Source organism: Lactuca sativa, chromosome 5, assembly GCF_002870075.4.
Source record: "Lactuca sativa cultivar Salinas chromosome 5, Lsat_Salinas_v11, whole genome shotgun sequence".
NCBI classification, from domain to species: domain Eukaryota; kingdom Viridiplantae; phylum Streptophyta; class Magnoliopsida; order Asterales; family Asteraceae; genus Lactuca; species Lactuca sativa.
In genome coordinates, this window is record NC_056627.2 from 341,397,376 (window position 1) to 341,418,873 (window position 21,498).

At 35.4% G+C, this 21,498-nt stretch overlaps 1 protein-coding gene and 1 long non-coding RNA gene across 2 annotated transcripts; both read left to right on the forward strand.

The window, feature by feature from the left end:
* The first annotated feature begins 10,654 nt into the window (after window positions 1-10,654).
* LOC111907268 (uncharacterized) lies at window positions 10,655-11,948 on the forward strand. The gene is made up of 2 exons (XM_023903053.3): window positions 10,655-11,069; window positions 11,678-11,948. Exons 1-2 carry the CDS (start codon window positions 10,743-10,745, stop codon window positions 11,846-11,848), a joined length of 498 nt encoding a protein of 165 aa, XP_023758821.1. The 5' UTR covers window positions 10,655-10,742; the 3' UTR covers window positions 11,849-11,948.
* Window positions 11,949-12,490: 542 nt separating this feature from the next.
* LOC111907273 (uncharacterized) lies at window positions 12,491-21,498 on the forward strand. Its single transcript, XR_006183553.2, has 2 exons — window positions 12,491-19,354; window positions 19,452-21,498. It is a non-coding gene; the product is annotated as an uncharacterized LOC111907273 (long non-coding RNA).

The following is a 21,498-nucleotide window of genomic DNA, read 5'->3' on the forward strand; positions in this document are numbered from 1 at the left end:
CAGGGTCTCAGCCCGGGTGGGCAAGGTAGCATATAGGCTGGACCTGCCAGCCGAGCTTAGCCAGATCCACAGCACTTTCCATGTTTCGCAGTTGCGGAAGTGCCTAGTGGACGATACTGCAGTAGTACCTTTGGAGGATATTCAGGTTGATGACAGCCTGAACTACATCGAACGCCCAGTCGCAATCCTCGACAGGAAGTCGAAGGATTTAAGGAACAAGAGGGTGGAGCTAGTGAAGGTGCAATGGCAGCACCGCAAGGGTTCAGAGTGGACTTGGGAGCCGGTAGACGAGATGATGGAGCACTATCCCGAGCTGTTTCAGGATCAGGCAGCAGACTTCGAGGACGAAGTCTAAAATAAGTGGGGGAGATTTGTAGCACCTGGTTTCCGGTATGTGAATTTTATTTAAGCATTGACCTAATTTAGCCTTCGACTCGGCGAGTCATGGGGTCCGACTCGCCGAGTAGGGACGGGACTCAGGACGCGTTTTAAGTAGGCGACTCGACGAGTCCATATCCTGGACTCGGCGAGTCACCGCTGCGGGATGAAACCCTAAGTTTCAAGGGTTTGCACCCTATTTAAACCCTCATTCCGCCCCAACTCGTCCCCATTCACCCCAGAACTCCCCCTACATCGTTTTTCCCTTGTTTTCTTGAGAGTTTGAGGTGCTCTTAGTATATTCTTGAAGGTTTTGAAGTGTAAAAGGAGTAGATCAAGAAGAGGAGAAGGAGATCAGCCATCCTTGTGTCATTTCAGCATTTCCCTTAAGGTATAACCCGTTTTCCCCTTGATTCTATGCTTAAAACTTCATTTGGGTCCTTCTTGGTCAATTCCCCAAGTTTGCATGTTCTTTATATGTTGTAATAAGGCGTTTGGCCTTTGGATCTATGTAAGATTGAGCTCCAGGAGCTCAGATCTGTTAGCTTTTTGGCTTCATAAGACTTGTTAGCCCTAGATCTACCATTTTGAGACATTTTGAGCCTTATAATCCTTATTGGTGGATATCCACACGTAAAGTTGGAAACTTTACGTGTGATTCGTGTCCTAGAAGTCCAGATCTATGAATGGCATAGTCTGGAACCGAGCAAATCGGTATATTTAAGGAGTGCATGGCGATGACTCGGCGAGTCGCATAGGTGACTCGGCGAGTCTGGTCGCGAGTCACAGAATTGGTCCCTTCTTCATGTGTCGAGTTGAGCCTTGAGTCACAGGGGGTGACTCGGTGAGTGGGGAGCTGAACTCACCCATGTTAGGACTCGGCGAGTCAATGCCCTGACTCGGCGAGTCCAAGGCAATCTTCATAGCTCAAGAACAGACTCGGCGAGTTGTTCATACAACTCGGCGAGTCTTAGCATAAAGTGTTCATCGGATGAAGATGAACTCGACGAGTTGTTCATACAACTCGGCGAGTAGGATGAAGGACTTGAATATTGGTTAAGAAGGTGAACCCGTCGAGTCGTCGCCTAACTCGACGGGTAGGATCGGGATTCAGGGCAGTCGTTTGGATAGGGACTCGGCGAGTTGGAAAGCCAACTCGACGAGTCGGGTCAACTGAAAGTTGACTCTGACTTTGAATTAGGGCATGGTCATGGGTAAAATGGTCATTTTACCCAAAGGTCAGTGAGCAATGTTTGATTGGGTTTATTGTGGAAATTGCAGCCGGAGGATTTCCGGAGCAGCAGCGGCAGCAGTAGGCAGTCAGTTTCCGATCAGTTCAGCAGCTACTTTGAGGTGAGTTACCTTCCAGTAGCGGTGGGTCTAAGGCCACAATGCCGACCCACCAGTAGGAGATGTATGGTAGATGATTGTCTTTGTGATATCATCTAAGTTTGCTATTACCTGATATGTGATATGCTAGCATGATATGTTGTCTGTGATAGTAGTAAAGTTCGGTCGTTAGGACCGAAGGGTAGTCAGACACCCCAGATACGTCTGACAGTATGTGATGATATGTTTGCATGCTGGCTTGTTATGTTATATGTGATCATAGTAGTAGGGGTGAAATAGTCCTCGAGAATCGGTTGTCAGGACCGATGGGTAGTCAGCACCCCAGAATGGCTTGACACGGGTAAGACGGCACCCCAGAACGGCCGTATGGGTAGGTCAGCACCCCAGAATGGCTTGACACGGGTAGGTCGGCACCCCAGAATGGCCGTACCGGGTAGTCAGGCACCCCAGAATAGCCTGGCAGTATATATGTTATGTGTACGTATGGTATGCGGTACGTTGGGGGAACTCACTAAGCTTTGTGCTTACGTTTACAGTTTTGTTTTCAGGTACCTCTGCATCGAAGGGGAAGGAGCCGGCGCGGTAGTGGCACGTCATACACACACTTTTCGGTTTCCGCATTTATGAGATTTACTGGGACTGTACTCTGATAGTTTGATGGGATGTATGGTGTGGCTTTTTAGAACATGGTTGCAATGTGTTACGGTGTGAACAAACAACGTTTCTTTTTATTTAGACAATGTTTCTACTTATTAATGCTTTCTAAAGTAATATTTTAAAAATGAAATTTTCGGACGTAAAAAAAAAAAAAAAAAAATTTGGGTCGTTACAGTATGAATCAAGACTGTCATGAATCGAGTTTGTAGATGACTAAATGGGTTTAGTCATAGCAATGGTTGCTACAACATTCATGAGTGCTCATAAGTTATGAGTATTGGAGTAAACCCACGCTCACTTGTATCACTTCATGGAATTTATCTCGAGTGATCGTGAGACGGTAATATCATATAAATCTTCAAACCTAGAGATATGAGTTGTTACCTATGAGTTGGTTGTGCATTGATTGCACGTAAACGCATCAGTAACTTGATGTTATAAAACGTGCCTTTGTGTACAATTCAACAAGTAGTAGAACAAGCATATGAGTCGAAGTTTATCTGTTCCTTCTAGAAATAGAAGCGATATCTGGGCCCCTCGATGATTTTGTTGTGACCTATGTACCGGCCGGTCAGAACTAAAATTGATGTGTTCGATTAAGTTCTTTGTTAAACAAATCAGAAATCGGGAAACAAACTACTGGACAATAAGTACGACGTTGTTCCATGTATTTGTCCGGCTGATATCATGAGAACAGAGGAGTATATGATCACTTATCTAAAATGGCGCTTCATAGTTCAACGGAGTTTTCGAGAGCTACGATTGCTGGTTGGTTCCTGAAGTAACATACGCAAATATAGTTATTAGACTTATCCAAGTGGGAGTCTGTTGGATAAGGTGTCTAAGTCCATAACTTATTTGGTATATACTTGACCCGACCCGACATGGTCCATTTGGGTTGCATTTCATCCGAACTATTTATGGATAATTTTATGAGAGTTATACACATATGTTTATTAATATATTATAAGTTATAATATATTAATATGAAGTCATGTTATTTAATTAGTCTTAGTCTTAAATTAATTATGAATTAATTTAGAGATTAAAAGGAAGACTAATTAAATTGTGGGCTATTGTTTTATATAGTGTGGGCTAACACTCATTTGTTAATGGGCTAGGCTTGTATGGAAGTCCATGGATGATCCATGGAGCTTTTAACCCATGGATCGTTAGAAAAGGAAAGGTCATGGGTTATTAGGGTTTCACCCTAATCATGTACACTATATAAGCATGCTTATGTTGCATGAAATAGCCACTAGTGTCACTAGTGTGGTTTTTGTGTGTGTGGCTGTTATTTATGTGTGTATACACTCTCTAAAAGTTTTCCAAAAGTTTGTGGTGATTTGTGATTCCATTTGAGGCATTCACACTATTGGTGCTTGGCCCTCAAACTCCTCAAGAATCAAACTCATCAAAAAGGTATGTAATCTCTTCTAACTCTTTTATGTTGAAATGTTCCCCATGCCATGTTAGATAGGTTATAAACCTTGGAAAATTATTATTTTGCATGTATTTAGACAAACATAGATCCAAGGTTTATTAGGGTTGCATGCACACTTAGGAAGTATTAGATTGCTCAAAACCCAACAATTAGTACATATTAGATAGTAGTACAAACGTGTAATAGATAAATGTAATTAACATTTGATGAATAAATAAAAGAGTATTATTTATGAGTAATGTTACTGTCTTATGTTAATTGTTTAACTATTGTTTCATTTTGCATGTTTTGACTTCCAAAATAATTGAGTTTATTAAGAATAATCGAATTGTTCAAATTATCCACAATCGTTCATATGTTGGAAGTAGGTATGAATGAAGATTGTCATGAATTGGTGTGTAGATTGTCATGAATTGGTGTGTAGATTGTCTAAATGGTATTAGACATAGCAAAAGTTTGCTGCAACGTTCATGAGTGCTTATGAACTAGTTTTGAGCATTGGAACAAACCTACGATTGCTAGAATCACCTTATGGAATATGATAAAAAGGTGATCGCAAGACGATAATATCATATGGTCTTAAAACCTAGATATATGGTTTGTTATTTGTTAATTGGTTGTACATTGATAATGCGAAACCGTATCAGTAACTTGATGTTATAAAATGCATTGTTGTGTATAGTTGATTAATGGATAAGTAAATGCATATAAGTTGAAGTTTATCTGTTACTTTTATCCCAAGAGGGTAAAAGCGATATCTTGGCCGCTCGATGATTTGATTTGACTTATGTGCCGGGCCTGGTCAGAACTGAATTGATGTGTTCGATTAAGTTCTATGTCGAATAAATCGGAGATCGAGAAACCAAATGCTAGACAAATTAGTTCCATAGAATTGTCAGCATGATATCTAAACAGAGGACTGTACGATCCCTTATCTGAAGGACAAGATTGATTAGATCAGAGTTTAACAGCGTCTTTGAGAGCTACGATTGCTAATCAGATTATACTTGTGTATATAGTTACTAGAATTATCCAAGTGGGAGACTGTTGGAATAGTGTCTAAGGCTGCAACTATATTAGGCAAGTATTTGACCCGGTTGTGCATGGTCCTTTTGGGTTGCCTTCACCATAGCAACTTGACAGGATGATTTATAATGAGAGAAGGAATATTATTAATATATTATAAGAATAATATAAGGAATAATAATATTATTATTTGATTAATATAAGTCATAAATTAATTAGGAATTAATTTGGTGACTTAAAGAGATTAATTAAATAGAGGGGTATAAACTGTCAATTGTATGATAGTTTGACTTTGGGCTATAAATCCCTTAAGGATAAGGGGGGACGAATTCTAGGGCTTTGGATAGGCTTAGATTTTGTCCAAGGGCTTATCTATTAGGGTATTGGATTGCTTAGGTCCTAAGTTATCCAATTAGGGTTTAAGGGTGAAACCCTAGGAGCCTTACAAGTATAAATAGACCCCAAGGGCTAAGGGATTTCGTGACTTGTGCTTAGAGAAGAAACCCTGGCCGATTTGATCCTCTCTCCTCTCTCCTAAATCATCTTCTTGCTAGTTGGTGTTTGTAAGCCATTAGAGGAGTGATAATTGTGACTCTAAAGCCTCAAGGAAAAGAAGATCAAGCAAGTAATTCAAGGTAAACTTATAATCTCTGTTTTTATATTTCTATTATACTCTATTAGCCATTAGAAGTCTTGGATTCAATGTATGTTCAATTAGAGAAACCTAGATCCAAGCAATAGGGTTGCATGTGCACATAGGAATGTTCATATGGCTAAAACCCATCATCTTTGTCGCCCATGGATGAATGGAGAATCTTGATTTATGCGCCTCCTCCATTAGAACCTGATGCACACCACCGCAGTAAGGAACCCACACTCTCCGATGGAGAGTCAATAAACCTCAACTATCATAATCGAAGGAAGCCACTAGACCCACAATGCGCTCACTCTTCCGGTGCTCCTCCTTTATAGTCTTAGTCTGTGCTTCCCGAATCCGCTCTAGAAGCGGAGTAATCACTGTCATCCTCAAACATATATCCCTGATCGGTGTCGTGACTGCCTTACGACTAAGAGCATCGGCCACCACATTGGCCTTCCCTGGATGGTAAAGGATCTCATAATCATAATCCTTCAACACATCCAACCACCGACGCTGCCTCATGTTCAGATTCGGCTGATCCATCAAATACCTTAGACTCTTGTGATCCATGTAAATAGTACAACATACCCCATAGAGGCAATGTCGCCAAATCTTAAGCGCGAAAATCACAACCCATAGCTCCAAATCGTGCGTCAGGTAATTCGCCTAATGAGACTTCAGCTGCCTCGAGGCGTAAGTAATAACACGACCTCTCTGCATCAAGACCGCGCCCAATCCTGTGATAGACGCGTCACAGAAGACCACAAAATCTTCAACACCCTCTGGCAAAATCAAAATCAGCGCCTCGCATAACCATATAATCAAACAGTTTGATCTTGGACGATCCCTTTCCAGTGGGATGATAAATCTTTTCTGGACTACCATTATCACAATTTTCAATGTCCATGGAAACCTTGGAATTAGACCCAATAAGCATCTCTGCTTTATATGTGCTCTTAAGCATTTCTGCTTCAGCAACAATCAACATTTGGGTCAGATTAATTAGGGTCCTGTGGAAATTCCTCATATAAAAGTTCTTAATGAATTGATCATATGACTTTGGAAGTAAGACAATAACCAAGTTAATGGCTTGCTCCCTTGGGAAAATGACACCTAATCTATCCAACTTGTCAATATATTATTTCTTTTAAGAACATGCGCACACACAAAGTTTCCATTTTGATGTTTACACGGCAATAGGGATTGAGTAGTCTCATATCTTTCAACTTGAGGAAAATGTGACATTAGGAGAGTCACAGGAGGTGGTGGATGAAAGATGATGTCTAGTTCCATCATTTCCTAAGGAAGGGAAACAATTTCTACTTGACTTGAAATTGGAAGACCATCTCTAGAAGATTAAGGAAAACTATTTCCTTAAGAACGAGGAAGACCATTTCTTTCTTCATAAGATATTTTAAAATAGGAGAATAAGAGAATTCAATTTAGTTGATTTTAATCCTTAATTATTAACCCATAAATTTAAATTAAGGTTAGAATCCATATTTTCGATTTGAACTTTGAAGATGGATGTCGTAATCAAATTCGAATCTATTTTAGGTAGGTAAGGCTTTTACCATTTCCAATCTTATGAAACTCCTCGATTTTTTGAGATTCATTGATTCTTATCAATGACATTTTTAATCTTGGATTATGTTGTCACTTTTGTGACTGGGATGCTGAGGATCACAAATGAGATGTGGATAACCATGCAAAACCTCTTGACAACCTTGATGTCATTTACCATCTCACATTGATGTGTAGGTTAACCACACACACTTCATCAACAATGATAATTTTCAAGATGTCCATCATATCTCTTTATGATCCATATTAGTGTGTCGGTTAACCACACACGCCCCATTAATGACATATAAGACATGATGTGCGTTTTCATGCATTAACATACTTTTCACATTTTTCCTAAAGTAACTAAGAGTGAGATTTTAAAAATAGTTTAGTTACTTTATATCATTATACTTATTAATGAGATTATGTCCTATCAAATCCGTTCGGCTAACGACCCTCCACCATACAAGAGAGCGGTAGGTAAGAGTGGATACCCAATGATGGTCATTTTATAGGCTGCTTCCTTAAACTCTCCTTATAGTATAACTTCGTGAATGAGACATACTAGCGATTTGACTGACTTGTCTTATACATATAATATTTTGATCTTTTATATATAATATAAGGTGTATTTTAAAATATTTCTAAAATACTGGGTTTAAATTTAAAATTTTAAAATTAATATAAAAATTAATTTAATTTAAAATTAAACCAATTAAGATTAATCTTTATTTTTTAATTAACAGTTAATTAAATTAATTTAAATCTCATGAGGATTAAATAATTATTTACTATTAACTATTAATCAAATAATTTAAATTTAATCTTAATCTAATCCTTACTAAATTTCAAAAAATAAGGGTATTTGGGTTATCAAATTTTAATTATTCTATTTTAACTAATTAAAACAATAATTATCAAATAAGGAAACCCTAACTTGCCCTCTAAGTAATCGAAAAATAAGGGAGGAGGCTAGGGTTTCTAAAACCCTTGCAAAAATCGAAAAACCTAAGGGTGGAGGCTAAGGTTTCAAGAACCCTAGGGATTTTCGAAAATTGCCTCCGTAGGGTTTAGTTTCTATAAACCCTAATTTTGATCTATTCAACTTTATGCAAAATCAATGAGAATAATGGTTCTGATACCACTGATGATTTTTATATGTTACAAAAACTATTTTTTTCTGGAAAAACACAAACCCTAAGTTCACATGCACCCTAAAGGTTCTATGTTCTCACTATGATTTGCAAACAACTAATGAATATCAAAAACCCTAAAAGTATATTGCTATTTTTGAAATTACGAAAAGGTTATTAGAAAATACATACCTTATGTTTATTGTAGTAAATAAACATTGATTCATTCTTGATATAGCTTTAGAAAGCAAGCACCAGAAGTCTCGTGCCTCTAATGGATCACACCCAAACCCTAGCAAGTTGGAGGCTAAAGAGGAGAGAGGATAGAATGAATGATTTTCGTTTCTACCTTTTGTAGAAGGGATGAACGAAATTATGAACCCTTAGGAGGGTTTATATAGGTGATATGGAGGCTAAGGATAAGACAGTTTCTTAGATAAGCTTTATCCCTTTTGCTTTCCCCCTAAGACATCCAAGTTTCCTTAGAGTCCAAGAAAAGCTCTAAAAACCATCTAGAAAAGCTATAACCAACTAGAATTTTGTCCCTCCTTAGAATTGATCAATGTTCAACTTTTGAACATTGTCACCTTTAGTCCTTCCACTTTCAATTAATCTAATTAACCGTAAAATTACTTCCAATTAATTTCTGATTAATTCTTAATTAAACAATACTATTTTCTAATTAATATATTATTCTAATAATATATTAATAAATAATTTATTTTGATTTCTAATTAGTTTATTAACTATATAATAAATTAATAAATCAGTCTCTCTTTCCAAAAAGCATTCCAGTTAATTATTACGTTTGAGGGCAACCCAAAAGACTTTTTTAATAATTCAAGATTATACTAATTTAGTTATTGGCTTAGACACCTAATCCAACACATCCTTCTTCTTCACAAACATAATTGATGATCCCTAGGGTGAACTATTCGGTCTGATAAATCCTTTGTCTAACAACTCGTACACATGTATAGACACTCCTGCATCTCCGGTGGTGCTAACCGATAAGGTGAATTGACTATCGGATCCACACCTGGTACCAGATCAATATGGAACTCCACTTGCCTCTCCGGAGGCACTCTAGGCAAGCCCTCCGGGAACACACCTGAATACTCGCAAACTACTGGCACATCCCTAATCATCCTTTTTCTCTCCATCCTGGTGTCCAATACATAAGCCACAAAACCCGGACAACCCTGAAGATATCTCCTAGCTCCCGCAGCTGAATAGAGAGTCGGTCCGTGTTGAGCACTCTCACCATGAATAACTAGTCCCCCCCATCACATAGGATTCGAACCCGAACTAACTGGTGCCCGCAGTCAATCATCACTCCATTAGGGCTCAATAAGTCCATCCCCATAACGAATTTACTCTCATCAGTCTCATGTAAAGGAATACGAATCAAATCAATTAGATATCTCTCTTGGAATAGCTTGAGAGTACAATCCTGATGAACTCTCGATACCCTCACTGAAAGATCATCATCGATCTCTACCTCCAGCGGTTAATCAAGCTCCCCAGGAGCATCATCAAATCTCTTGATGAGCGCAAGAGACACAAATGATTGGGTAGCGCCTGAATCAAATAGAACCATACCATAGTCCAGTAATTGATATCCCCTAATGCCATATGGTACATCAATAGCTTATTATGCATACTTTGTATATGAGATGCGTCTATGTTTATTAAAAACAAATCATGACATTATAGTTTTTAGGGCCGACTCGTTGATTTTAACGGCCCTGTGCTAAGAAGAAAAACAGGGCCTAAAACAATTTTTTAATATATAAGGAAAATAAACTTAAGACGGTGAATTGTCGTTTCGGAAAACTTAAAAGTAAATAAATTAATTAAAAAAGAACATATGGAATTTTGTAAAAAGTTCAAGGGCTAATTATGTAACTTCTAAAACTGATTTGTTAAACATATTGGAATGAAGGATTGATTATGCAATATATAACATAAAGTAATGGTCAAAACTGTAACTTGAATTTAAAACATCGAATGTTGTCAACAAGAATCGAACCTACATTGGTTTTAAATAAAGGATAGGCTTATGTCGATTAGGCTACCCAAACTTTATGCAAAACCTTAAATAAAATCTTATATATATGTAGTTATTAAATATATAATTTGATTAAATCTTAGGTCTTATTTTTTTCGTGGTCCTGCTTAAACCGGGCCTATAGTTCTATTGCTATTAAAAAGGTTTAGACTTTTTATAATGTTCTTATTATGATAGTCAATGTGTATACAACTATTCTTTTTTATACACTTTGTTACAATATCAATATAATTTTTTCTCTTTTGCCAAATAAAGATATTCAAATTTGCTAACTTATTTTTGTATCAACCCTAAATTTCTCAAGAAAAAAAAAATCATATTTTCACATCTTACAGATTACATAAAACGGAATATACCCCTGGACTTGGACATGGGCTCCAAACGCGATCCATAATGTAACCCGTCTGGGGTGACGTACATCGTTAGTCGTTACCCCTTCAAAACTTTATCCATGTGGTTCAGAAAGCAGATGAAACAATGGTGGTAACTGCTGCAACTACATCTCTTCCACCATTACCGATTTTGAAATATCATGCCATCGGATTCCCAATTAAATCTTCGCTATTTATACTTCCGTCACCAAGAACCAATTGCATCCCCCGCCTTGTAATTCCTCCCCGCGCCGCCGTAATCCGCCCAATTTCCGCTACTCCGGATGGGGTTTTTCTGCTAGCTGAAGCAAGTTCCCCTGAGAACACCGATCAGATTGTTTCCACAGCCTCCGATAACGGTGATGGAGTCTCCATCGTTATTTCAGTTCTTCTTTCCATTGCTTTTGTTGGCTTATCAGTTCTCACTATTGGGGTAAGGTACTGTAAAGCTCGTTAGATCATGAATATTCATCTGCAAATCCACAATTTTCTTTAAAATTCTTAGCTTTTGGTTTAGATTTGAGGTCAAAAGGGCTGATTTCAATTACAAATTATCACAATGCTGAAATTTTCAGACAAGAAAAGGGGTGGTCGAACTTTGAGGTCAAACAGACAATTTTTCTGGTATCGAATTCGGTATCTGTTCTTGGAAGCTACTCATAAACTTTATAAACCCAGTACTCCTCGTAAGAATCATAACAAAATTTAAAAAATTAGGTCTAATATTCTGCAAATTTGGTATCGCTTTCCAGTTTTTAAAGATGACATGATTGACTTCAAAAGTCAAAGTGTACATACATTCTTTGATGGCTTGACATGTATGCTCATCGAATTTCATATCATTTCTAGATAATCTCATTAGGTTTTCAACAAAATATCTCAAATCGAAAAGTGTAGATGAAATCTGTAACAAATGTAGTATGATTTTGAGCTTGAATTATATGTTACACCAAATTGGATTATATTACTTCAAATATTTGAGGAAGTTTGATAATCCCATCAGACTTATGATTTGAGTTCATTCGTGTGTGTGTTTTTCAGGTTATCTACATAGCTGTAACAGATTTCTTACAGAAAAGGGAGAAAGATAAGTTTGAGAAAGAAGAAGCAGAGAAAGCAAAGAAAGGTGGCAAGAAGAAGAGAGTAAGAGCAAGAGCTGGACCAAAAGGATTTGGACAGAAGATCGAGAGTGACGATGATTTTGATTTGTAGATTCTAGAAAATTTCAATTTAAAGATGTACACAATTCTTGTTCATCACCGCAGAATCAAGTGTTAGAAATACTCAATGCAAAAAGGTTTTATATTTTTGAGTTTTGGTGTATGTTATGTGTGTTTTACATGCGAAAAAAAACAACACATAATTTTTGAAGTTTATTGTGTTAGAAATCTTCAAAAATATCATTTACACTGCAAAATCTCTTTGTTTGTTGTTATTTTTGTAGGTAACACTATATAATAATAAACTTTATTTTGTTATGAAAATGATTTTTGAAGACTTTTAAGTTTTAACACCTAAAAAAAGTTAAAAAATGTTTTTTTTACATGGATTTTCATAGACGTTGTTTGTGAAAACAAAGTTGATTTTTTTTTTCCATCTGGTTTTACGACCCATTTTTTTGTTGATGGTTGACATTTTTCACTGACGTTTTCTACAAAAATATTAAAAAACATATCATTTTATAAAACTTTCTCAATAACATCTTTAAAAATCATTACTATTTTACTAGCTATTTTTTGTTTAAAATTTCAAAAATAAACAAAAACATTAGTCTGCCTTTTTCTCTTTCTTTTTATCATTTTTGTGATTAGTAATTTATAATTTTATATAATTAACTTTAATATGCTTAATCCATCTATTTTTTGTTGCCTAATTAAAAAAAAGGAAAACTTCTCATCCCACATCGCCTAGGGAGAAGAGCTTATTAGGGTCTATAATGAGTGTTCGAGCTTCATCGTCGCCGGACTCGGTTGCGCGAGTCTATGACCCAAGTGGGGGCATTAAGGTGGGTTCGGAGGGATGTTGAAAAGGGGATACAGACTATGGAGGTTCCCAGTCCAATCCGTGGTGAAGGTCGAGTCGGGCTCTAAAGGTTCGCGGCGACGATGCATTAATTGCACGGCGTTTGGCAGTCTCTGAATGGTGTCGGTTAGGATCCACGGTATAAATAATTGGCGGGGCCCGAGTGCAAGAACCACCGTGCGCTGGTGGCGACCTCTTGAAGAGCGAGCAAGCCACTGGAATATCTATTTTCCATCTAGACCTGTAACAGGGAAAGGGTGGCGTATGTGCTGACTTATCAGAGCAGCAACCGGCACACTATTGACTGTATAAGGTGCGAACCCTTAATCTTTCTCATGGACTTGGCTGATACTTCTGTGGTTACACTGTCCTCATCAACCCCAACTCCCATCTTTTGACTTTCATTTTCTTTTCCTCCTTCGTTCACCAAGTGTTTGATAAAATGCTCCTTCCAAATTTAGAGTCTTTTTTTTTTTTGAGATTTTTTACTCTGCATCACCATTGTTGCACAGACAAGGTTTGCATCTTTTGTTCATACTTTGTTAGAAGATGTCTATCAAAAAGATTATTACAAATGATTAAAGATAAATTGTTATGTGTAGGAAAACAAATACACCAAATTATAAACAGCTTAACAGCATGCCATTTTCCTTTTCTCATTGTCATTGTCATTGGACGAAAACAGCAACTTACTTTTGACTCAAGAAAATCGACTTACACTCATACTATGAGCTATAAAGTACAAAAGACTGTCTATAAAAGCTGACATGGCACAATCATGCTGCAATAACTTCTCCTTGACAAAATGTCTGTCAACTTTAACATGCTATGTTTATTGCAAACTTAATTTTTAAGCCATAATAGCTCATATATACCATGAGCCATTGCCCGAAATTCTGCTTCAGCACTAGATGGTGCCACCAAGCTTTGCTTCTTGGTTTGCATGCACCTTGTCCTGTTTCCATGAGTAAGTTGTTGGGATATAAAAAATCCCTTTCTTGAATGAGCAACTTCAATTCCAAGGAAATACTTCAGTCTTCCTAATGTCTTGATCTCAAATTCTTTGGCTAGACATTGGCTTAAGACTTGTTGCTCTATTTCATCATCTCCTTATACGATGATATCATCCTCATAAACCAGTAGGGTTGTTGTCTTTCCTATTTTTGAGTGCTTCACGAACAAAGTGTGACCCCCTTGACCTTGTTTATATCCCAAAGCTAACATAGTTCTGGAAAATCTCCCAAACTATGCTCGGGGAGATTGTTTTAAACCGTATAGTGCCTTTTTCAATTTACACACCGTATTGGGATTTGTTCCTTTTCTATAACCAGGAGGAACATCCATGTAGATCTCCTCTTCATGCAAAAATGTGTTTTTTACATCAAATTGATGCAACTCCCAACCAAGATTAGCAACTAAGGATAGAACTATCCTAACTGTATTCATTTTCACAACTGGTGCGAATATCTCAGAATAATCAATGCCAAAAGTCTGTCTGTATCCCTTAGCTACCAATCTCGCTTTATACATTTCAATTGACCCATTCGCCTTGTATTTCACTGTATAGACCCATTTGCATCCTACAATTTTTTTTTCCCTTCAAGCAACTTAACCAACTCCCAAGTTTTATTCTTTTCTAGTGCTTGCATTTCCACATTTATGGCTTGCTTCCATTTTTCATTAGATAATGCCTCGGTCAAATTAGTAGGAATGGTAATGGAGTTAGATTGACAAGAAATGCTTTGTATGTAGGGGAGAACTTTTGGAAAAATGTGTAGTGTGATAAGGAGACAATGATCTTTTTGTGCATTCTCTTGCTCCTTTTCTAAAGGCAATGGGTAGAATTTAATCACTTGTTTGAGATTCAGTTTCACTTTGTAAAGGTATAGAATCAAAGACTGTTACCTCATTTGAAGGATCAAAAGGACTAGTATCAGACACTTGGACTTGCTCAGGTCTAGGAATGTTCTTCTTTTGTCTCGAGTATAATAGTTTCTTTCAAAACCATGTGGATTTAGGCTCTGGAATAATTTCACGAATTTGAACTATTGAGATTATTTTTGGACTAGGGATAGAATCATGGGTAGGAGTATTTAGGGGGTTAGGTTGGGATGATGTAGGAATAGATGTGGATTGAGACTATGATGTAAGTGTTTATGTTTCTGGATCAGATTCAAGGATATGATTAGAGTGAGATTGGGATAATGCAGGCAAAGATGTAGATAAGTCATGGAAAAGATCTTCCAAGCTTCCATTATCTTCCTTTTAATTTTCCCCCTGAAGATAAGGTTAGGTGAAGTAGGGATTGTTTTCACTAAAGGTTACATCTTTTGAAACAAAGAAGCTTCTAGATGGGGGGTGGTAGCATTTGTACCCTTTCTGGGTTGAGGAATATAAAAAAAAACACACTTTAGAGCTCAAGGATCAAGTTTGTTTCTGTCTTGTCTTGGCTATGGATGTGAACAAATGAGATACATCCAAAGATGTGCGGAACAAGATTGTTAGAAGTGGATACATTCGGGGAGAAGGAAGAAAGTACATCGATCAGACTTTTGAATCCAAGAACTCGGGTAGGAGGTCTATTTATAAGGTAAGTTGCTATGAGCACAACTTCTCCCCAAAAATATTTTTGGAACGTTATTTTGTAATAATAATGCTCTGGTTTGATCTAATAAATGCTCATTTTTCCTGTCTGAACACTCCGTTCTGTTCAGACGTTTTAACACATGAAGATTATTGAATTATTCCCTCCATTTGAAAATAAGAGGTGAGAGTTTGATTAAAATAATCTCGAGCATTATCAGATCTTATCCTTTGAACTTTGACTCCAAATTGGTATTTTATCATTGAAATGAAATTAGGGAGAATAATGCTAACATCTGATTTATGCTTTAACAGAAACACCCAAGTAACCTGTGTACAACCATCAATGAATGTCACGAACCATCGTGCACCCGACACATTGGAAATATTAGATGGACCCCATATATCAGTGTGAATAAGATAAAAAGGAGAATTACTTTTTTTTTTTTAATTACCAATAGAAAAAGGGATACACTTCTGTTTAGCAAGCTCACATACCTCACAATGAAGGCTTTCAACATTAATTGTTTTAAACAAAGAAGGAAAAAGAACTTTAATAATCCTAAATGAGGGATGACCTAAACGACAATGATGAAGTATGATTTTTTCTTTATTGGAGATAGCAAATACTAATATGAGTGAACGAGAATCTGTTATGAGTGAGTGAGATGATCTGGGTGTTTTTGGCAACTCAAGACGATATAGATCATCCTTTTCCTTAATAAGTCACTTCCCACAATAAATACAAAACAATTTACATTTTCCCACAGTTATAATATTTAAACATCTTATACTTTCTTTGCTTATCGATCAACTCATCGAGTTCAGGGAGAGCAAGGAACAAGCATGAAAGAAAACAAAGAGTCAATTTTGATATGAGTTAATAGGATGGATGCTCAAGATGTTTTTCTTCTTTACTTTTTTGCCCTTATCATCTTCTCAATCGCCTTCATCTTAAATCATAAACAACAAACCATATTCAATCAAAACCACTAATTTAAAACAAAATCAAGATCGTTGGACCCTGTATGATATATTTTGTTGACTTACTCCTTCATCTTAAATCATAAACACCAATTCATAGAACTACTTAAAACAATGACCTGTCAGTCCTTACCCTAAAAACAAAATAAAATACTTGATTAAAAAACCAAATTTTAAATAAGTTCAAATGTATGGTCATTTTCATACAACCTCTTTCTCGATCAAACCTTTTTTTTCTTAATTTTTTAAAACCTTTTAGCGGGAAATACTCTGCAACATGAAATTGCAATAAATATAATATGTGGGTGATAAAAGTTGGAGGGCAAAATAGTCATTTACCTGCCATAGTGCCATTGGTAAATCATATAGTACTCTAAAAAGATTGATAGATCATTCATATATATTGTTAGTTAATCGTTGTTATAGAATCATTGACATCCGATAATGAAAACTATCTATTAAGTAAAACAAAATTATCTATTAAAGTATTAAGATATGATCAGGTAACAAAAAATGTAATACATGATGGCATTTCTTGTACAGATCAGCAGAGAGAATGAAAACTAGTAAAATAATTAAAATTATAACGCTATAACTTAAAATATAATGCTATGATTGATAAAAGTTTCAAAATGCAAAGCAATTTCACTGCTTCATTAGGTAAAAAAATTAGAGTATAATGTCACAATAAGAAAACACTTGGAAGTACAATGCTATGTATAATGGAGTAGAACTTTCAAAGCAATAAGAAAAAGCTGAAAGTATAATGCTATAATTAGGTAGACATCTAAGGGGGTGTTTGGCTAATCATTTTAAAACAACTTATTAGGTTCCACACCACTATAAGTTAAAAAAATGTTTGGATGAAAATAACTTATTCCGGTGGAGAACCTCTAATAAGTCATTTTTTCATAAGTTACCCTACACTTATTAACTTATAAGCTAATAAGCAATAAGTTTTTTTTGCCAAACATACTAAAGAAATTAGCTAACTGTGCTAAAAGAGATACTTCTCTTCAAGAACAACATTGTACACTTGTTCTACCACTACCATAACAATAAAATCAGTAACTATGGTGTGGAATGTAGAGCAAAACAAGAGGGTTTACATTAAGAATATGTATATGAATATGAAATCTAGAGTTGATAAAAAAAAAACAACCATGAAACAACAAAAATGTACGTTGATTTAGGCAATTGTCTCTAAATTTGAAAATTTGAACAAACTAATATCAAAATCCTAACCTTCATGAGTGTTCTCCAAAATAAGGACCAAATATGAAAAAATCAGCTACACTCACGGACCAAAAATATAATTACTCTAAAAAGAATGATAAATCATTCATATATTATTATAGAACCATTGATATTTGATAATGAAAATTATGCATATAACATCTCAATTTGAACTTCTGGAGCCTGTAGGGTTGAAGTGTATACTTAGTTTCTTGTCTACAAGCTATGCATCTATTAGATGGACCTCTTCTTTGTAACCTTATATTCAAAAGACTGATTTCAATTATAAATTAAGCAATAACAATGTACTTTCTTACCTTGGCATCATATATGGTCATTTAGCTTTTTTTTTTTATTTTTTTTTTTTATTTTTTATTTTTTTATAGATTTCTAGATGCTCTTGACTGCTTCATTTATCCTATCAAATAACCACAAATTAGTAATTGAAATACATAAATTAAGATCCGCTTACAATCTTCAGAAATTCATATAACAATCAATACATGATTTAACTTGATAAACAAACCAACAAACAACAATATGTTAAACCTAACACAATTAGTAAAATGCAAATCAATGAAAGAGAAACAAGAAAAATCATTATTAGGTGTTGGATTCTTTCATGATCATATACCCACAAAAAGAGATTTGACTAGAACATCATGTTATTCATAAAAAGGCTGACAGAATCAAACTTGCAATTTTGTCTTAAATCTAATTGCAATTTTCTTCACCATTGTATTTGTATCTTTCAATATTGGTTTAAATGCAAGAAATACTAAAGTAGTTTCATTTTTCCTATTATAGAATTGTGCTTGGAAAAATCTACCCAATTATAGCAATGTCATAAAGATACAAAGCAATTTCCATTGCTATGATTGATTGGATCGATTTTTCAAAGTATTAATAAGAAAAATTAAAATTACAACGCTATAAATTCATGGAATTTTCATAATGCAATGCAGCCCTTGTAAGAAAAAGTTGAAATTACAATGTTGTAACATAAAGAAATGGAAGTACAATGCTATAATGAACAAACTATAGAAAACTCGCCTCAGATCATCCTACTTTCAGTGATTGCTTATTATATATACAATCCTACTTTCATTTCATCTTATTACAACATTCTACTTTCAAAATGTACCCAGTTTTAGCAATGACATACAAATTAATACAAAAACATCATTTCCTGGAGATAATACACAAGCATGAGTTTTAGGAACATAGGGGTATTTCTGGAAATACACAAACAGGGTCATAGACTCATATCTTTTGTAATCAGTGGATAGAAGACAGTAATTTGATAAAGCAAGTTCATAATCTCGTAACAGAAAGGCATAATCACCCAACACCCTTATTTGAGATTCAATGGAAAGCTAAATAAGAACATAAAAAGCATCAAGTGTTTTATAGTTTTAAGGGTAAAAACATACATGCTAAGACTTTGATTCTCAGGGGATCTTCTTTACCTTTTCTCCACCATAACATAAGCTCTTTATTTGGTTTCTAAAACCTTTTCTTGTTGCAGAGTAATGAATGGAATTTGTCAAACAAGTTGAAATTAAGAATAACAATCAGTCTCGGAGTAATGTAGGGAAGTGGTTCACAAAATACTTTTGAAATGAATGGAATTTGTCAAATGAATTGGTATTTGTCATGTGTATGATTGACAGGAAATGGAAAGGATTTTGATTCTATTCTTTTGTTGTTTTGTGTTTATTTTGCAAATCTATCAAAAGAATTGAAGTGAAAATTACGTTAAATGACTGAAACACCCTTTAGTGTTTATCAGTATCATTAAGAAGAAGAAGCAGGGGTAAATGATGCATGTTAAAAAGATCCACAAACTTGTTGATACTTAGGATCCATGTCAGTTGAAGAAACAACAAAAAGGTCTGCACATTCATCTGGCTATTAAACAATTTCAAGCCATTCTGTAATCAAGATCATGAATTCAGACCACTAAACCTTTCAATTTGATTTCTTACAGCTTTGTTTCTGTGCCGTGATTATGTTGCTTAATAGTGTTTCTTTTCCCATGAATTCTGCAAGCGAATTTGGTTTCTAATGAAATTGCCACTCTTCTAATGATAAGAACATTGCTATGGACCCTTTGAATATGGAGCAGAATTTTGTACATGATGATGTTCCCCATTAACTTTACTTAAAACGAGCACATACAATGTTATCAATCTTTTGAGTGAAAGGACAGAAGATGTCTATCAATGGAGTTAACGGAAGCATTTTATATTTTTTTTCTTATTGGAAATCTTGTGCTTACTAATCTTAAAAGTTCATACTTTGTTAGAATCTGATATTTTTAATCCTTGTAGTTTCTCAAAGTTTGTTGCCGTTAATTACACATTGATGTTTGACTTTGACTGCTACAATATAGAATGTTGTTGCTTTTTCTAAAGTTGTCAAAGTTTGTTGTCATTTATGGAGGTTTGGTGTTTGGATGCCTCCTGCTTCTAATTCATATAGATATCTCAACATTCATTGGCTTCTGAAACATATTCAAGACTCAAACCTCATACTGAAGTAAAGGAGAAAATCACAAAAGATGGTGGGCTGAATTTTGACCTTCAATGTCAAATATGTTGTGAAATCCTTAAGAAATACTACAAGAACTAATCAAACAGGAAGGTGAGAGATATTAGAGACACAATTCAAACAAGTGAAGAACCTCAAGTTTCTCTGATAAAGATTCAATTTCATAAACTATCATCTTAGCCATCTCTTCATCTATGTTAACATTTTTTTAACAAAACTGACAAAAACAAGGTAACCACTTGTCAAACAGATTCAAGTACTCATGGAAACGATAAACAGTCCTTGAATCCTTTGTATGTTGCTACAACCTAGTAGTTCAAACTTCAAACTTGAAAGCATGTGAATCTTATTGTTCATGATTAACAACAATTGCAATAAATAGCAAACTACTTACATTTATTTGTTTACCACCAATAATGATTAACATAAACCATCAATAATGATTAACATTCTCAACAAACAACTATTTTTCTCTAGTCCTCTTGTTCCAAGTTCATCGTATGGAATCTGCAAGATCACTCCACCTACATACACTAACAAAACTAACCCATGAATGTACATATGAACATAACTTTCCATGCAGATCAATCGTAAAAGCAAACAAGTTTTGTACCATAATTCAAGATGTTAACAACTTTGAGAAGCAGTGAAGTATGTAAAACTCATGGAAGTGTTGTGTAGGCTAAAAATCAATGGACAAATAGGTACTTTTAAATTTTAAACTTTTCTAAAAGCGAAATATTGTAACTTTCATGAAAAGTGTTGTAGTATTTGAACATCTTGTACTTTATTTTTGCTTGTTGATCAACTCATCAAGTTCACAGAGAGCAAGGAACAAGCATGAAAGAAAACAAAGAGTCAATTTTGATGAGTTGATAGGATGCTTGATATGTTGTATTTCTTCTGACTTTTTTGTCCTTATCATCATCTTTTTAGTTTTTTGTTCATGTTTTTTTTTTTCAATTTGTTGGCACATTGGATCTTAATTTAGTTTTAGTTGTAGTTTAATTTTGGGTTTTGGTTGATTTGAGTGAGGTATTTTTGGTTTAGAGGATGAAGGAGAAAAAGACGAGGACAAGTTAGTCATTTCACTTGGACTTCACGGACATTTTGCAACACCATCAGCAGTTCAGTACCACGGACAAACCTTACAACAAAACTATACTTTTTTGACCACTTGTGCAACAAATGAAATATCTAGATGAAAACCATAACTTTTGAAATATCAAAAGGACGAAATACTATTGTCTGTCCCCTGGGGTATCCAAAAAATATCATTTTCCAGGTAAATACTCTGCAACATGAAATTGCAATAAATATAATATGTGGGTCAGGGTGATAGAAGTTGGAGGGCAAAAAAGACATTTACATGTCACTGGTTTTTGATAGTCATGTACTCTGATGTTAACTAAGACAACATACTGCCTCTCCTCTCTGTGTATGTTGAATCATATGAATAAGATCCCATGAAAAATGGCCAAACC

Bases quoted from the DNA above. Each gene is read 5' to 3' on its own strand.
- LOC111907268 (XM_023903053.3), top strand. From the start codon at position 10,743: ATGGTGGTAACTGCTGCAACTACATCTCTTCCACCATTACCGATTTTG. The intron at 11,070-11,677 runs GTAAGGTACTGT...TGTGTTTTTCAG, and splicing joins TATCAGTTCTCACTATTGGG to GTTATCTACATAGCTGTAAC.